General features: G+C 39.5%; 2 protein-coding genes and 1 pseudogene across 8 annotated transcripts in view; 1 reads left to right on the plus strand and 2 right to left on the minus strand.

The window, feature by feature from the left end:
• Positions 1–13,547, minus strand: part of FCHSD2 (FCH and double SH3 domains 2) — a 298,118-nt gene that overhangs the window by 51,143 nt on the left and 233,428 nt on the right. For all 7 annotated transcript variants that reach the window (XM_012456918.2, XM_012456915.2, XM_012456914.2 and 4 more), the window contains 2 exons: positions 3,000–3,116; positions 51–155 (listed from right to left, as the gene is read on the minus strand). In XM_012456918.2, coding sequence (XP_012312341.1) covers positions 51–155; positions 3,000–3,116 — 222 coding nt within the window. The remainder of the gene's footprint in view (positions 1–50; positions 156–2,999; positions 3,117–13,547) is intronic.
• Positions 164–1,239, minus strand: LOC105720398 (large ribosomal subunit protein eL8-like). The gene has a single exon (XM_064365271.1). It carries the CDS (start codon positions 1,054–1,056, stop codon positions 256–258), a length of 801 nt encoding a protein of 266 aa, XP_064221341.1. The 5' UTR covers positions 1,057–1,239; the 3' UTR covers positions 164–255.
• Positions 7,707–8,896, plus strand: LOC105720396 (interleukin enhancer-binding factor 2-like; annotated as a pseudogene).

Consider the following 13,547-nt stretch of genomic DNA (forward strand, 5'->3'; position numbering starts at 1 on the left):
GACAGTGTCATTAGATCTGGGCAAAATGTCACAATTAGCTGCCACTTTACCTCTGCTTTACGAATATTTTCTCTAGCTTCATCTATTTTCTGTTCCAGCTCTGCTCGGCTTTGTTCTGATACAGCAACTCCATGACACTCCAGATCATTTAGAACCTATTAAAGAAAATGGGACAATAATGATGACTGCTTTTTACTTTTCTCTTTTTTTTTTTTTTTAATTATTTTTATTTACAGAAAACTCAATGGTGTACATTTAACCCAGTTTTGTGGCAAGTTCTTTAGCCTTTGCCTTTTTGAGCTTGGTGATGTGAGCCACAGACTTGGGACCCAGGACATTGCCTCCCCAGTGACAGCAGATCTCATCATATCTGTCATTGTAATTGGTGCGGATAGCTTCCACCAGCTTAGCCAAAGCACCTTTGTCTTCCGAGTTAACGTGTGTGAAGGCGACAGTGGTGCAGGTCTTCCTGTGGACTAGACGTCCCAGTCTTGCCTTCCCCTTGATAATGCAATAAGGGCCTCCCATTTTACGACACAGGACAGGCAAGAAGACAACCAGCTCAATGGGATCCACGTCGTGTGCAATCACCACCAGCTGAGCTTTCTTGTTTTCTACCAAGGTGGTGACGGTGTTAACTCCTGCTTGAAGGACAGGTGGTCTCTTAGTGGGGACGTCCCCTTTGCCAGCCACTTTCTTCTCGGCCCGGGCCAACAGTCTCTGCTTCTTCTCTTGTTTTGTCTCTGGTCTATACTTGTGGGCCAGCTTAAGCAGCTGAGTAGCTGTTTGGCGGTCCAGGGCCTGGGTGAACTGGTTAATTGCAGGGGGCACTTTCAGCTGCTTATAGAGCATGGCTCTCTGCCGCTGCAACCTGATATAGCAGGGCCATTTCACAAAGCGGGTGAGGTCTCTTTTGGGCTGGATGTCCTGTCCAATGCCAAAATTTTTAGGCCTTTTCTCAAATAGTGGATTCACCACTTTCTTGGCCTCCTGCTTCTTCACGACAGCAGGGGCCGGAGCCACCTTCTTCCCCTTGGCCTTCTTTCCTTTCAGCATCTTGGGCAGCGGGAAGAGTACTTTTTACTTTTCATTTTCCTTAAGTGATTATTTAGGTAATTCAAAAGGCTTTAGTGACTAGTAGCCATATATTTTTTTCATTTATTTTTTGAAAATTTTGAAATAATTATAGACTTACTAGTAGCAAAATTACTGCAGAGAGTCCCTTCAGTGGGGAAGCCTGTGAGATAACCAGGACCAGCCACTATCTGATTGATGCCACATAAGAGACCCCAAGGGAAAACTGCTAAGCTGAGGCCACTCAATACTCAGATTAGTGAGACATAATCATAATGTAAAAACCCTCTTGTTCTATGGCATTAAGTTTGAGGTGGTTTGTTAAGCAACGTTACATAAGTGGTACATTGAATCTGAGATGCCTGTCAGATAGTGAAAAGAAGATGTCAAAACAGGCAAGAGACTATATGGATACATAGTAGTAGCAAGGCCCAATGTTGGAGATATTAATTCATGATTTGTTGGTAAAGTAAAACCATGGAAGCGATTGAGACTGCATATACGAGGGTAAAGAACAAGAAAACAAGATAGCCAAGTACAGAAATCTGAGAAACTGAATATTTAATTGTTGGATGGAGAAAGAGGAACCTATGAAAAAAATCTACGTATGGCCAGAAAGGCAGAAGGAAAGCCAGGACAAAGCCAGATTGAATCGTGGATGACTAGAGAAGATAACATTTTAAGACAAAGAGAGTTGTCAATTGTGATGAAATTGCTGACAGATTAAGAAATATGAGAAATCAAAGTGTCCATTTTGAAGCTAGCAACACAGAATTCATTGGTGATTTCGGTAAGCTGAGATTATGAAGCAGTACAGGGGAAGGAAAGGAAAGGAAAGCTCAAATGTAATGGGCTGAAAAGTAAGTGGGAGGTGAGATTCTATAGAATAAGCATAGGCAATTCTTTTAAGAAGTAGGATGTGAAGGCAAAGAATGAGAAGGATATAGGTATCAATAAATGAAATAGAGAAAAAAGTACTATGCTTAAAATAATTTCTTTGTGCTTAGAGTTTAGTCTTAGAGATATATTTTCTTTGTTTTCTTTTTTTCTTTTTGAGACAGGGTCTTGCTCTGTCACTCAGGCTGGAATGCAGTGGCATGATCTTACCTCACTGTAACCTCTAACCTTCTGGGCTCAAGAATCCTCCCCAACCTCAGCCTGCTGAGTAGGTGGGAAGATAGGTGTGTGCCACCATACCTGGCTAATTTTTAAATTTTTTTGTAGAGACCAGGTTTTTGCCATGTTGCCCAGGCTGGTTTCAAATTCCTGGCTCAAGCAATCCACCTGCCTCCGCCTCCCAAAGTTCTGGTATTACAGGCATGAGCCACTGTGCCCAGCCAAACATATATTCTCATCAAACCTATAATTGTGTCTTCAAAAAATATGTCTTGAGGGACAAAAACTTACATTCAACATATGTCTCTTCCCCTGCCCATAATACACTATCACGGCTTTTCTTCGGCAATTTTATGGTAAACAGGTGAATAACTGTATTGCTGATGGAGGACTTAAGGACATCCAACATGAGTAGAGAGCTGACAGCATACTGCTGAGTGTTGAGAAAGTACAGAAAAAACATATATAATGCTTGAGCAAAGAAGTCTGAGACTAGCCTGGGAAACATGGCAAGATCCTATCTCTACAAAACATCTAAAAACAATTAGTTAGGCATGGTGGCATGTGCCTGTGGTCCCACCTACTTGGGAGGCTTAAGTGGGAGGACTGCTTCTGCCCAGGAGGTTGAAGCTGCAGTGAGCCATGTTCACTCCACTGCCTTTCAACCTGGGTGACAGAGCAAGACTCTGTCTCAAAAACAACAAGAACAAAACACATATAGGGTATTTTTTACATTTAATAAAAGCTTCTTAAACTGGTTTGACATTTGGCTTAAGGTGAACGTAACTAGGACTTTCTCTTATACTTACCCGTTGTTGGTGAACAATGTTTTTATGCTCACGTGCCACACGTGTGGCCCATTTTCGAGCTTCCTTATTTAGACTGTGCTCCTCTGTGGTCCCAGTTTCTGATTCTAATTGTCGGCTCTACAACACAACAGAGAACAAAGATAAAAATACTGCTATCCTTATTGCAACCATTACTGCTTTGTAGATGGACCAGAGGGCCTTCACTTAATCAGCACTCAAAACATGAGGCATGCTCCACTACTGCTGGAAGCAATGTCTTAATGTCACAGAAAGTTACCAGAAGAGTAAGACGACAGTATGAAACCATTAAAGACCATAAGCTTTTTGTCTTATAATGTCAAACACAAAAGCATAATTTCTAATACTATGGACTTATCTTTTAGGGTATGATGGAATTATCTTTCTGAAGGGGAAGGAAGCTAGTTAAGGTAAGCAAAGAAGAGAAAAGTATTCATGCCAATCTACTATGATGCTAAAATCATTGCATAAATAAAAATGGAAACAATCTAATAGTTTCAATGTGAGTAAAGAATCATTAAAGAGAAGTAAGAACAAAACAATAAAATAACAGCAACACAATCCTGTACCGCCCCCCTGCCCCAGGATACTGGATTTCATCAAGTTAGAGGTCCATCATCAACTTGCCACCAAACTTCAAGCCAGCTTTTGCCCTTTCTCTAGGATTTAATGTCTTCATATGAAAGATAAGGGTGCTAGATCAAATGATCACCAAGGGTTTCTTCTAGCTCTAAAATGCTATGATTCTGATTTACAAAGAACAAACTGCAAAATCTAAATAAATAATAGTAATAGCTAACTCATATTGTGCAAGGTACTATGGAAAGTGCTTCATGTAACATTTTTTTTTTAACAGGCTTAATGATGTGGGTCCCAAACCATTTTATAGAAAAGAAAACAAAGGCTCAGAGAGGTTAAGTAATTTTTCCCCGGATGGCCTAGATATTAAATGTTACAACCTTAATTGTCTGATTCCAGAATCAGAGCTATTAAACACAAAATTCTTAATTCTCTCTAAATTCTTAAAGACCCATGAAAAACAAAGTTTATTGAGATAATTAGGAAATTAGAAAAATAAATGAATTACCCAAAGAGGTTTTTAATAGAGAAAGAAGTAAAATTATAGAATGAAAAGAATTTTAGAAATTCTGATCATGGCTCACTGCAGCCTCAACTTCCGGGCTCAAGTGACCCTCCCACTTCAGCCTCCTGAATAGCTGGAACTACAGGTGTGTGCTACCATGCCCAGCTAATTTTTTTTTTTTTCCCTAGAGACAAGGTCTCACTATGTTGCCCAGGCTCCTCTTGAACTCCTCGGCTCAAGTAATCCTCCAAAGTGTTGAAATTACAGGCATGAACCACCACACCTGGCCTAGTAATTCTTTTGCAAGATCTCGTAACTCAAAATTGCTAAGTTACAAGATCTCACAAAAGAATTACTAGGATTTTAAAAATTAATATTTTTGTTTGGGGAACTGTGATGAGGCAGGGTTTAAAGTTTTTTGATCAATACAGACATTCCAGCTAAAGCTAGATCATAATGATGACGAACTGAAATACAGCAAAACAATCAAAATTCAAATCTAACCATCTTTACATTAGTATTTTATATTCTACTTCATTCTTTGGGTTATCAGAAGTCTGGGAATGAACTTTATTATTATATTTTGCTTTGCAAATGAATCTGGGCATTCAAATTTACATCTGTTCTCAAAATCAGGAACATTAAAATGTTAAACTCTGGACATAGATACAAATGAAATGTACATAGCTAGAGGAATGTAATCTGTAAAAGTAGAAATATATATTCTGAAGAGTCCAAGAATAGGTTTTTGAGTCAGACAGACAGTTTGAATCCACTGTATGCCATTTTATGGTACAACTAGCTTTATGATCTTGGGCATGTTAATTATCTGAGTCTCAGCTACATCTGAAAACTAGTGAAAATGTCACCTATCTCCATAGGTTTGATAGGCTATAATGAGATAATATTTTAAACATTCTGGTATAGTATCTACATAACATCTTAAGCATCCAGTCATGGTAACTGTTAATGTTAAAGACCCAATTGAAAATTACTTGAAACAAAATTTTCTCATTACTGTTCATAAAAAAATTCAGGTAATTCATAGGTTCTTGATAGCTGAAACAACGAATCCAATACAAAGACTGAAGATATATTGAAAGATTAAGGCGGATCTCAGAATTAATTTGTAGGGAGCAGCTAGATGAGAAAGGAGGCAACTGATGGAGACATTTAATTTTTATTACTGAGTAGCATTTTAGGAATAGGTAAAGGGGTTTAAATTGTGTACTGGCTGCAGATGGGCCATAACCCAATTTGCCTTACAAAATTTATACCTTTTTATTGAGTATTCACTGTGCTCAAGATAGAGCTTTTCCCTTATTTTTTATGTGTCTACTAAGACCTATAAGATTGGAAGATACGGCTTTGAGATCCTTTGTTTCGGGAATGACACATAACTAAAATTCAAATTAGTTTATCCTTTTCATGAGTTCTGAAATCAAGCCATGGAATACATGTGGAAGCTCCTGAGGAACAGGTCTTGACAACTGAGAATTTCATACAAGGCGAATACAGCCCAGGGTGTTAAACAATACACAAGAGAAATGTTCCAATACCACCTCTACTATCAAAGCTCAATATAAATCAGGATCTAGTATAGGTCATAATAATAATAATAATTATTATTATTTTGAGACAGTCTCACTTTGGCTAGCATAATCTCAGCTCACTCTAACCTTTGCCTCCTGGATTCAAGTGATTCTTCTGCCACCTGCCTCAGCCTCTCATGTAGCTGGGACTACAAATGCATGCCACCATGCCCAGCTAATTTTTTGTATTTTTAATAGAGATGGGGTTTCACCATGTTAGCCAGGATGGATAATAATACTTTTTTAAGACGGTGGTATTAGCAGTGGTTGATTCCAACAAAAAAACCGTAACAACTGCTTCTTTTTAAAACACTGGCAAATTTATTTTTATTTTTTATTTTTTTAGAATCTTGCTCTGTCACCCAGGCTGGAGTGCAGTGGCACTATCTTAGCTCACTGCAACTTCCGCCTCCTGGGTTCAAGAGATACTCATTCCTCAGCCTCCAGAGTCGCTGGGATTACAGGTGTGCACCACTACGGCCAGCTAATTTTTTGTATTTTTAGTAGAGATGGGGTTTCACTATGTTGGCCAGGCTGGTCTTGAACTCCTGTCCTCAAGTGATCTACCTGTCCTTGGCCTTCCAAAGTGCTGGGATTACAAGCATAAGCCACCATGGCTGGCCTAGTTCATTCTTTTAACATTTTTCTTTTCTTTGGAAGACAGGGTCTCACTCGATTGTCCAGGCTGGAGTGCAGTGGTGCAATCATGACTCACTGCAGCCTTGACCTCCTGAGCTCAAGAAATCCTCCCACCTCAGCATCCCAAGTAGCTGAGACCACAGCGTATGTCAGCACACTTAGCTAATTTTTTGATTTTTAGTACAGATGAGATCTCATTATGTTACCTAGGTCATCTCAAACTCCTGGCCTCAAGTGATCCTCCTGCCTTGACCTCCCAAAGTGCTGGGATTATAGGCATAAGTCACATGCCCAGCCCAATATTTTTCCTTTATCTTTAAACAATGTTTTTGATACAAACATTAGCCAGGTGTGGTAGCGCATACCTGTAATCCCAGCTACATGGGAGGCTAAGGTAGGAGAATTGCTTGGACCCAGGAGCCAGAGGTTGCAGTTCAGAATGCGATTTGAACTAATGAGAGGTTATAGTTCAGGGTTTTATGCAATGTATGGTATATAGATCACTTTTCAAAAATCTGGAAAATTCTGAATTTTGAAATATATTTGGCCTAAGGCTTTTGGTAAGAGCCTATAGACTTTTAAGTCACATATTTCAAATATATTACACACCCTGGAGAGGAGTGGGACAGTGCCTCTTAAGAGACATAATTTATTTATTCTGACTACGCTTGGATAGCAGGACCTCCACCTGGAAAGAAGTGGGAACTCATCTAGATAAATTGAGTGTGTCTGGTCTCTCAGGAGAGTACTACTGGAGAACAACAGGTATGGGCTGAGCCTTGGGACAATTCGAAAAAACTCTGCACACCTGGGGAAAAGGAATATACCCATTAAGGCTGGGGGTGAAGAAATGATGAGAACTCTAAGAAAGGAGCTATTCTTTTGTCTTGGGTTAGAGTACTAAAGGCAAACCTTAGCAAAAAATATGTCCCTGAGTAATGACATGAAAGTAAAACAAAAACAGCAATAAAAACCTTGTGTCTAACACCTTCTAGAACATACCTAGAGGCATGAGATGGAACAGCCTTATAAAGAGTATGCCTTTATTTTGGTAGCTCTTACAGAGATTTTGCTTTAAGAGCTATAATCACAAGCTAGACAGGGGAACTTCCAGGCTCCTACGTGTCAGCACATAACTGATGCTTCTGTGCAAAGATCTAGCTACTCTGGATGGTTAGACAAGCAACCAGATCAGGAGAAAGGGACTAAACCAGTAGAGGGCCTATCATATAGATGGTAGACTTTCTACAAAAAGCCTTTTGTGAAACACTGAAGAAATTAGGACAACCACTTTGAACACTTTGTCAGTACCGCTAATTCTAAAAAGTGATGCTCGAGTTTTCTGCTCCTCAGAGTAAAGGGGTGGCTGGTGCGGCCTCCATTGTTCGGGTTTTAAGGCACCATGAGGGGTGACAGAGGCTGTGGTCCTGGTGGGCGCTTTGGTTCCAGAGGAGGCCCAGGAAGAGGGTTCAGGCCCTTTGTACCACATATCCCATTTGACTTCTATTTGTGTGAAAAGGCCTTCCTCTGGGTCAAGCCAGCACCTGATGAAACTTCAGTTAGGCCTTGCTGAAGAGGAATCAGGACCTGGTTCCCAATTCTATCCTTTCCCTGGTGACAAAAATAAACAATGTGATTGACAATCTGATTGTGGCTCCAGGGACATTTGAAGTGCAAATTGCAGTACAACAGGTGGGATCCTATAAAAAGGGGACAATGACTACAGGACACAATGTGACTGACCTGGTGGTGATACTCAAGATTCTGCCAACATTGTAAGCTGTTGCTGCCCTGGGGAACAACATCATGGAAAGTCTAAGGGGCACAGGATTCTTCTGAAGTTTTAACCATGCTGACCAATGAAACTGGCTTTGAAATCAGTTCTTATGATGCTACAGTGAAGATTCTCATTATAAGAGTGCCACCCAATCTTCGAAAACTGGACCTAGAACTCCATTTGGATATCAAGATATTGCAGAGTGCCTTAGCAGCCATCCAACATGCCCGCTGGTTTGAGGAAAATGCTTCTCAGTCCACAGTTAAAGTTCTCATCAGACTACTGAAAGACTTGAGGATTCATTTTCCTGGCTTTGAGCCCCTCACACCCTGGATCCTTGACCTACTAGGTCATTATGCTGTGATGAACAACCCCACCAGACAACCTTTGGCCCTAAACGTTGCATACAGGCGCTGCTTGCAGATTCTGGCTGCAGGACTGTTCCTGCCAGGTTCAGTGGGTATCACTGATCCCTGTGAGAGTGGCAACTTCAGAGTACACACAGTCATGACCCTAGAACAGCAGGACATGGTCTGCTATACAGCTCAGACTCTCATCCAAATCCTCTCACATGGTGGCTTTAGGAAGATCCTTGGCCAGGAGGGTGATGCCAGCTATCTTCCTTCTGAAATATCTACCTGGCATGCAGTGATAGTAACACCTTGAGAAAAGGCTTATGAGAAGCCATCAGAGAAGAAGGAAGGAGAGGAAGAAGAGGAGAATACAGAAGAACCACCTCAAGGAGAGGAAGAAAAAAGCATGGAAACTCAGGAGTGACCTTCCCTTCCCTTGACTTGGAGCCAGACCTTCCCTTGACTGGAGCCTAAGCTCACTGCTACTGGGCTTTACATGGTGGTAGACATTTCCCATGGATAGGGAAGACAGCAGGAAGGAAAGTAAACTCCATAGAAGTGTCATTCCACTGGGTTTTGATATTGGCTTAGCAGCCAGTTTCCCATTTGTGACCTATGCCATCCATCTATAATGAATGAGGATACCAACATTTCTTCCTAATATTCTAGAATCCCCAACTCCTGAAAACCCCTCTCTCAACTAATACTTTGCTGTGGAAATGCTGTGAACTGTTAAGTGTCTGGAAATTTTTTTTCTAAGAAAAACTATTAAAGTACTTCCTAGGAAGGAAAAAAAAAGTGATGCTCTTGTCTTTAGTCAAAGCCTCTCATTTTTTTTTTTTTTTTTTGAGATGGAGTTTCGCTCTTGTTACCCAGGCTGGAGTGCAATGGCGCGATCTCGGCTCACCACAACCTCTGCCTCCTGGGTTCAGGCAATTCTCCTGCCTCAGCCTCCCGAGTAGCTGGGACTACAGGCACGTGCCACCATGCCCAGCTAATTTTTTGTATTTTTAGTAGAGACGGGGTTTCACCATGTTGACCAGGATGGTTTTGATCTCTTGACCTCGTGATCCACCCGCCTTGGCCTCCCAAAGTGCTGGGATTACAGGCGTGAGCCACCGCGCTCGGCCGCCTCTCATTTTTGGATATTGCCAAGCATATGTGTAAGAGGATGGTACCTATTTACTCAACAGGAGGACTTCCCACAATTTCTATCACAGCCTTTCATGTTTATGAGACAATGCTATATGCAGTACAAAATTTCTATAAGCAGAAAGAGTCACCCATAACAATGAGAATTTTCAGGTACATTTCCTGCACAGTGTATTAACCCCATGCAGTCTTTTATAGACAAGGGAAATTTTTGCCAAATATTTATTTTTAATAGATGCATAAATCACTCCCCTTATGTAAAACTTTAATGTGTAAAAGTTTTCAACTACAGCAAGTGGACATTTTACTTACAATAATTGTTAATCTATAGAAGGTAGAATTAAATACCAGAAATAGCATCTAGAATAACAGGAAAAGATCATATATCAGAAATTTAGTGTCACTTTTTGCTATCAATATCTGTGAAGATCTTGTTATTTGTTGTTCAAGGAAGGTAAAGGGGTAAGGATATTCTCATCCCCACTGGGAAACTTGAAAATGTTTCCTTAAGTTTTTCCTGCCTGTATAGATGATACTTAACCTAAGTTTTGTGGAATGCATGTTTCCCATACCAGCTTCACCTTGTCCTTTTTCACAGGATGTGACAATATGCCCCTAATGGCACTCATCACGAGTTCTAGTAATAAAGGAAAGGCTCACTGAGATGTATGTAGGGCAAAGGTGTTGAAAAGTACAAGTCATGTATTTAAAATTATTCCAAACAGATTGCCTTTCAGATGTACAAACTGCCAAGAAGGACGCTGATGAGATCCTCCTTGTGGAATAAGTAGGAGAACAAAAGTCCCAAGGGAGTTTTAGTGATCAATCCAACAAGGGAGTTGAGAGCTAGGGATCACAACTGCAAAAGTATTCCAAGTATTTCAAGATCTGTAATGTCTTCTATATTTGATATTTCCTATAGCAATTAGGGGAAAAATACTAAAAAAAAAAAAAAAAAAAAAAAAAAAAGAAAAGAAAGAAATATGTTTGTCCTGTGGAAAGATTTTAAAGTCAATCAACATCTGTTCTGACTCAATGTGCCAGGCACTGAGTAAAATGCTTAGTATCCTATTTAATTTTCAAACCCAATAAGGTATAGCTGGCCTTCCATATTTGTGGGTTCTCTATCTGGAGTCAACCAACCATGGATTAAAAATATATTTTTTTAAAAAAAGCAAAAAAAAAAAAGGATAGTTGTGTCTGTACTGAACATGTATAGACCTTTTTCCTTGTCTTATTCCCTAAACAATGTAATAGGACAACTATTAGCGTAGCATTTACATTGTATTAGGGATTATAATCTAGTGATGATTTAAAGTATATGAAGAATATGAATAGGTTATATGCAAATACTACATCATTTTATATAGAGGACTTGAACATCTGTGGATTTTGGTACACGAAGAAGTTCCTAGAATCATGGATACCAAGGGAGAACTGTTGTCATTTCACAAATGAGGAAGCTGAATCACAAAAGTTAAATATATATAAAATGCTAGTTTAGACACCAAAACCTGTTTTCTCCATTGTACAACACCTGTATGAATCACTAACCCCAGTGTGACCCATGTATCAGCTGAATGACTCTAACATTGAGATCCTAATAAATGTGCTTGTCAGTTCTCTCTCACAGAATATCCTTACTATAGAGAAGAGGATTTTAAGGCAAATTCCATATCCTCAGAATAATTCTGCATTAAAAAGTCATTTCAGCAAAAAAAAAAAAAAAAAAAAAAAGATGTACCTTACTTTTTCTAGAAAGAGCTCTGGCTCTCTGGTATCATCAGAGAAATTATAATTGAAGATATAAAGAAAGAACACTTTAGAAATCAATAACTCTATTATGGAAAATAGATAAGAAAAGCCTTCAGTATTAACCATGAGACAGCTATTAAGTTATTACAAAAGACAAAGCTTGCCATTGGTCACTTTCACTTGTAGCCATCTTTTGATAATACTAAAATTCTACCCAAAAAAGCCCTAATTACTATAATAATATTGTGACTATACATTCAATTGGGTGTCTTGGACTTCTGTAGGGAAAACAGTGTGGTTTGAAATGGGTTATATTAAAAAGTTTAAAAAATTTTTAAGACAGTTAACAAAAATTATCAGAAGAAAATAAGTTACATTTTATCATAGGGGTAACTCTAAAAGTCCTATATCTTTCCTAAATATATCTTAAATTTAGATAAAATATTTACTGAATTCTCATCTGTAAGGCAAGGGCATATGCAAAGTACATCTAAGAATCTGCTTAGTAAATGAAAAATAAATGTGTTAAACCCTAAGCAGTTCAAAATTCCTAATTCAAACTACAAAATGTAAAATAAAAGAACAATACTGTACTGCCCTGCAATGGATCTCATCATATTGCTATTTTTTTTTTTTTTTTTTGAGACGGAGTTTCGCTCGTTACCCAGGCTGGAGTGCAATGGTGCGATCTCGGCTCACTGCAACCTCCGCCTCCTGGGTTCAGGCAATTCTCCTGCCTCAGCCTCCTGAGTAGCTGGGATTACAGGCACGCGCCACCATGCCCAGCTAATTTTTTGTATTTTTAGTAGAGATGGGGTTTCACCATGTTGACCAGGATGGTCTCGATCTCTTGACCTCGTGATCCACTCGCCTTGGCCTCCCAAAGTGCTGGGATTACAGGCGTGAGCCACCGCGCCCGGCCATATTGCTATCTTACCTGAGTACATAGTTCTCCATTTACAATCATGTATAAAACTCAAAAATAACACCTGGTTGCAACCTACTTTCATCACTAAGTCTACTTGCTATTTCAGGTATAGTCATGTACTTTCAAACTTTTCTGGCTCTAACACTTACTAGCTGAGTGACCTTGAGCAAAGCAAATTGCTTTCCTTTCTATTTTTTGTTGTTGTTGTTGTTGCTGTTTGAGACAGGGTCTTGCTCTATCACCCAGGATGGAGTGCAGTGGCATGATCACGGCTCATTGCAACCTCTACCTCTCAGGCTCAGTGATCCTCCCACTTCAGCTTCCTGAGTAGCTGGGACTACAGGTGTGTGATACCAAGCTCAGCTAGTTTTCTGTATTTTTTTTTTCCCCCGTAGAGACAGGGTTTCACCATATTGCCCAGGCTGGTCTCAAACTCCTGGGCTCAAGCAATGCCTCCACCTTGGCCTCCCAAAGTACTGGGATTACAGGTGTGAGCCTCTGCACCCAGCCAGATTTCCTAACTTTAGTTTCCTCAACTGTAAAAGAGGGATTACAAATAGTGCCTATAATACAGGGTTGTTGTGAAGATAAAATAAATTAATATAGGTAATACCATTACAAAAATGTCTAGCATGAAATAAATGTTCAATGAATGTTACCTATTATTTTTATTCTTTTCAACTTTTGTTTTCCCTTCCTGGCATGTTGTTTCTCCCTCTATGCAGAGTAAACTGCAATTCATCTTCAAGATCTAATCTATAACAAGTACACACAATCCAATAAAAAAATAGAAACAAGGTTTGAATAGACATTTCACCAAAGAAGATATATTGCAATTCATCTTCAAGATCTAATCTATAACAAGTACACACAATCCAATAAAAAAATAGAAACAAGGTTTGAATAGACATTTTACCAAAGAAGATATATGAGTGGCTAATAGACTCATGAAAAGATAACTCAACATCATTAGTCATTAGGGAAATGCAAATCAGAACCATGAGATACTATTTCATATCCACTAGGATGATTATAATCAGAGCTAGACAATAATAAATGTCTGGCTGAGGCAGGAGGATCATTTGAGCCCAGGAGTTCAAGACCAGCCTAAGCAACATGGCGAGATTCCCTCTCTACCCAAAAAAAAAAAAAAAAAAAATTAGCTGTAGTCCCAGTTACTCGAGAGGCTGAGGCAGGAGGACTGCTTGAGCCCAGGGGGTTGAGCTGCAGTGAACTGTGATAATGCCACT

The sequence above is a fragment of the Aotus nancymaae genome, unplaced genomic scaffold, assembly GCF_030222135.1.
Source record: "Aotus nancymaae isolate 86718 unplaced genomic scaffold, 86718_ANA_hifiasm-v0.15.2.pri h1tg000059l, whole genome shotgun sequence".
Taxonomy (NCBI): domain Eukaryota; kingdom Metazoa; phylum Chordata; class Mammalia; order Primates; family Aotidae; genus Aotus; species Aotus nancymaae.